The 4,854-nt window shown below is 44.4% G+C and overlaps 1 protein-coding gene across 7 annotated transcripts in view; it reads right to left on the reverse strand.

Moving 5' to 3' along the window:
• Positions 1–167: 167 nt before the first annotated feature.
• LOC111259751 (uncharacterized) overlaps positions 168–4,854 on the reverse strand; it is a 21,330-nt gene continuing 16,643 nt past the window's right edge. For 5 of the 7 annotated variants that reach the window (XM_022831963.2, XM_022831968.2, XM_022831967.2 and 2 more), the window contains 4 exons: positions 4,042–4,592; positions 3,535–3,730; positions 2,436–2,963; positions 168–2,160 (listed from right to left, as the gene is read on the reverse strand). In XM_022831963.2, coding sequence (XP_022687698.1) covers positions 1,841–2,160; positions 2,436–2,963; positions 3,535–3,730; positions 4,042–4,592 — 1,595 coding nt within the window. In that variant the 3' untranslated portion in view covers positions 168–1,840. The remainder of the gene's footprint in view (positions 2,161–2,435; positions 2,964–3,534; positions 3,731–4,041; positions 4,593–4,854) is intronic. The other 2 variants (XM_086968004.1, XM_022831964.2) reach the window with 2 other exon arrangements.

Here is a 4,854-nt window from a genome sequence, read left to right on the forward strand (position 1 = left end):
GGATTGCTTTCCAATATAGTATTAAGGAGTAGTGTCAACAGCATTATTATTTTATAAGATATACACCTGCGAAGACGGTGTATGAGTACGTTTGGCAAGGATACAAGGTGATTCTACGTGTTGCTTGTTAGCGTCGCGCTATTAATCATTAAGGACACCGGTACCAATAAAAGTAGGCATAGGAAGGCTTGTTGTATGATGAACAAGGAACAAGAAGGCCAATAATCATCAGCTTTCACGAATCAGACGTTCCTTGTCGAAACTGGATACAAGGTGTGAAATTTTTCCTTACCTCTCACCTGTTGCTTAATGAAAGTGCTGCTTGGAAGTAAATTTCCAGTTTCCACTTTAGACTACAAAGTACCATACTTGTATACAGTCTAGCTTTCTCTATCTTAAACATAGCTAGCTGTCCAGACCTAGGTATAGTTTTCAGTCTCTCCCTATGTACAAACACTTGCCTTTGGCTTAGGTCAGCGTCGTCCATGCCGCCATGGTCCACACAGCGTCCTTAGCCTAGCTTCCAATCCACACTGGGTTATACTCGGTAGGGATATATAACTAAATGTTCGGTTCAGTACTTTCTTCGTCGCCATTCATTACCGAACAACTGATACGTCGCTAAACGACTTCTCCTTCTGGGAAACGAGCAAGGCTCATAATGCGACGATATAGGCGAATGGAGGACACAAGAAAAGAGATTGCAGCTTTTATAGGTGGGTTAGGGTTTGTACTCCGCGTCGGTCCACCGCACGTTTTTTAATTGCAGTTGTCTAAAATCGTACATGTTGTTAGCTTTATTTTTATTAGTCATTTTTATTATAGACGCTTGCTTTCTATTTTCTAACAAATCCTATAGCGGTTTGGCACCTTCTAGAGGACGACCCCATCACACTTCGTCTTAGGTCAAACAAGTCATACAAGTTACTACCTCGCAGTTCGAAATTCGGTTACAATGGCTCGTCTTGTTCGAACAAAATTCTAAAATTGTTTTGCTGCTTTTTGGCTGTTCACATAGCTCGACTGCACCGTCCCTCCACTGTGCAACGCTATACGTTTATATATATGTAGATGTACGCCCGATCAGCTCAGAGTTCATTTGACACTTTCTGAAATAGAAACGAATAGCGATGCAACTATTTCGTAACTACCATGACTGAAAAACGGTAAGGACATCTTGCGTATCTATATGTTCCCACAGGGACAACTCCTTCAGAACGGTCTCACCCGATCGAGATTTTACAAATGAAACAGAATCTCTAAAATGATTGTGCTCCGGACGTTGTATTCGGATACAAGTTGTTCCAACGCACTCAACGATCGACACTCTGTAAATTTTAAATAGCTCGCCTTGTTGCTAAGTTTGCCTCGTATAAACCACTGATTTGCAAAGCCATACTTATACACAAAACGTCGAAATAACGTACTGGGTTACCGTATACACTCATTTATATATCCGAATTCTAAAATGGTATTAAAAATAAAAATAAACACGTACATAAAAATCCTTAGGCTCTGCGTACAGCACGAGGGCATTGGTTTCAGTGAACTCTCAAGGTTAGTACTATATATATATATATATATATATATATATATATATATATATATATATATACTATGAATTCTAAGTGTGTGGCTGCCGGAAGGATGTAAAGGGAACGCTTTACGGTAACTAAGTCACTTGTGCGCTTTAGCACACCAACAGTAAGACCATTTGGGAGGACATTAGCTATGTTCGTTATTAGTAGAATTTTTACTAGGTTATAATTCATGATCGTTGTTTTCATTGATGTGTTCATCTAACGCGTGATAAATAGCTTATGTTTGTTTGCCTTGAAATTTACGCATGTCGCCCACCGGCAGCTGCTGGCGGAGTCGCCTGAGGTGGAGCGGGGGCGGGTCCACCACCGCTGGCATTCTTCATTGTCACGAAGACGCTCTGGAAGTTTTTGATTTCACCTTCGAACGTGTCGTGCGAAGCGGCAGATACAATTGTGCTCGCGTTTACGGGGGCAGTGTGGGCGGTTGAAGTGGCTGCAGCTATCGGAGTGACGATGACGCCCGCGCCAGCCGTAAGATGAGCCGGCTTTCGCAGTATGGCTGGCTTGTTAGGCGGGACAGGCGGCGGCGCAGGTCGACCAGTTGCCCTTGATTCATCACCTTAAAAAACGTGACGTGAAAAGAGTTTGTTGAGGAAACCTCGGTTGGCTCGCAGACCGTAATGACCAATGGATACAGTCAGTCCACCTATATATAATCAGTTGATGAGGGCGAAAGCGTAACTAGGCAGTTAGCTATATCATTAAATTTTCCTTCGAACCTTTTTCGAAAATTTTCCTTCGCGACGAACTAAACAAGCGTAAACAGCCAGGTCAAAATTTTCTCTGAGGAATATCAAAAAGATCAACAAATGAGTAAACATATACGCTGCTCACCTGATCTAGCAGCAATAGCCGATGCAGGTACTCCAGATGGGGTAGGAAATCCCGCCGGCGCATGGGCGACTGCTCGTTGCGCCAGGACAGCTGGAGCAATAGCTGGGGCTGCGGATGAGTGATGCGCCGGGCCTGGTGCAGGACCACTAATCAGCTGGCTCCGTACACCGCCTCCTGTAGCGCGCTCGAGATCGGCTCGTAGCCGTTCAATTTCCGCTTTCTGTCGTGCATTCTCTTCACGAAGCGCGTCTACCTCTTGGCGGCATTGCGCTCGATAGGCAGCATGCTGTCGGCCAACAGCTTCAGCTTGCTCTTCAAGCAATAGACTGCGTTTGCTCTCCTCTTCCAGTCCGTCGACAATTTCAGCGTTGCGTGCCTTTTCTTCACGTAATGCGCGCAGCAGCTCAACGCAATTCTGTCTGGCGGTGTCCAGCTTCGCTACGAGCCGATGTCGTTCAGCTAGCAAAAGGAGTACCATTTGCTTTTCGCGTTCCCGTACGCGGCCAAGAACGGCGCTAGCTGACGTTTCTAAAAATCGATGAGTAGATGAATTAGAAGAAGGAATGAATAGCAATATAGTACGAGCGAATTATAGATGAATGCTAAGTAAGTAGACAGATGTTACAACAATACCTACGTGTGCTTTTTGCATGATCTGTTCGCCATAGTTTGCGTATGAAACAACTGACCGCGGTAATCGATGGGTGAAGACTATGCCCGATCATCAGTGGGGCAAATAACCCCAAGCGGCTCAAAGCGAGAATGGCACTTATGTATGCCACATTAACGTTGCGAGGAAAAATCATCAAAAAAAGTGTAACCGTAATAATATTTCAATACGTAGCAAATAATTGAACAAGAGCCGACCTGTGTCGGTACGTGTAAATTCTCAGTAGAAAAGTATCACGTACGGTGTTTGTCCAATTAATACATGATACAATTTTCCGAGTAGTCAAGGAAAAATATATTCTATTTTATATACATATTTTTGATATATCCGGGTTTCACTTATAAAACTGCAAGGAATGTAATTAGATCAATGCTCTGCCATCATTGAGACTACTAATGGCAATCATCGCTAAAGAAGAAAAAAACTAACCAGCCTCGAAGAGGCGTTGAGCCTCTTCTTTCGCTTCTTCCTTCGGTTCTCGACTCGGAAGCTGGTCGTGAATGAAGCCGGCTCCGAGGATCGAACCTGCTCCTTGGCACTGGCAACCTCCACAACAACGCTCTTTGACCTTTGTAAGTAGCTCATTGTTTTGAGAGATCATATTCTCCAATAGCTTTGCCTGTACCTGTAAAGTCAGGAACATATACGTACACACAGACAGGACAATTGAAACAAAGGCGAAAAACCAAGAAATCAAAACAAATGCACACATGAAAACAGCCAACATTTCACGCTCAGGGAACCTCGCCATATTCCTCTGCAGTATTTCTAATTTATGAAGGTGCATATGGCGATGTGTACTTCAGTTTTTGCTAGTAACTGTCGTTCAACACTGAAGCAAACATGGGCTTCAAGTTTAAGAAGTGAGCTTTAATTTGTGCAGCTACATCTCCATCACGGGGCAAAAATTGTTTAGATCTATGCTTTGTTACCCACCTCTTGCAGGCTGTGAATAGCATTCACATCAATTCGATGGTTAATTGAGGCCGGAGACGGGAACGATGTCGCAGCTGTTGTCGACGCTATGGTTGTTGTTATAGAGGAGGCAGATGTTGTTGTCGCTGGCGACAAATTCATGACATCTTGACTTGTCCCACTGGGCGCGGAATCGAGGGAAGATTGTTGTTGTTGTTGTTTATTATTGCTTGTTGTCGTGGGGGGCGCTGTCGTGGGTGAAAGCGATGAGGCTGATCTCGCTAACACTGGAGTTCCGCATGTTGTTGCCACTGCCGAAGGAGCTGTTGATGGTAAGTTACCTTCACCACCATGACCATTGTGATGGGCCGCGACGCTATTACAGTGGTGCTGAGAGGCAGGCGTCGAAGATGGAGGGAAGTTCTCTGTTGCAGCGAGAGCGTCCTGCCATAGCTGGGTGAGCGGGTTTCGCGGTCCTGGTCGAGCCAACCGGGGTCCAACAGGATAGACGAGCTGCTTGATACGCTCGCTTTTAAGCACGGCTATCACGACCTCGCGAGCTTGCAGTTCTCCTGCAGACAGTAACCAATAGCGAATAGTCTATATTTGATCAACAATCAATGTTCATCCACTCGATGTTGTCGAAATACTGCACACTTAGTATACATGATGGAACGCATATTTTCATTACAGATTAGTAACTAGCAGAATCTTTTCCCAAGCAGTTAAAGATAACAGGGGCGCCTTGCTTAAATATGTACGCTGCTTCGAAGTAGTTGCGAGTAAATTCATCTCTGCATTATAAATGTAATAAATCATAGCATAAAGGGGACA

Source organism: Varroa jacobsoni, unplaced genomic scaffold (genome assembly GCF_002532875.2).
Source record: "Varroa jacobsoni isolate VJ856 unplaced genomic scaffold, vjacob_1.0 scaffold_364, whole genome shotgun sequence".
Taxonomy (NCBI): domain Eukaryota; kingdom Metazoa; phylum Arthropoda; class Arachnida; order Mesostigmata; family Varroidae; genus Varroa; species Varroa jacobsoni.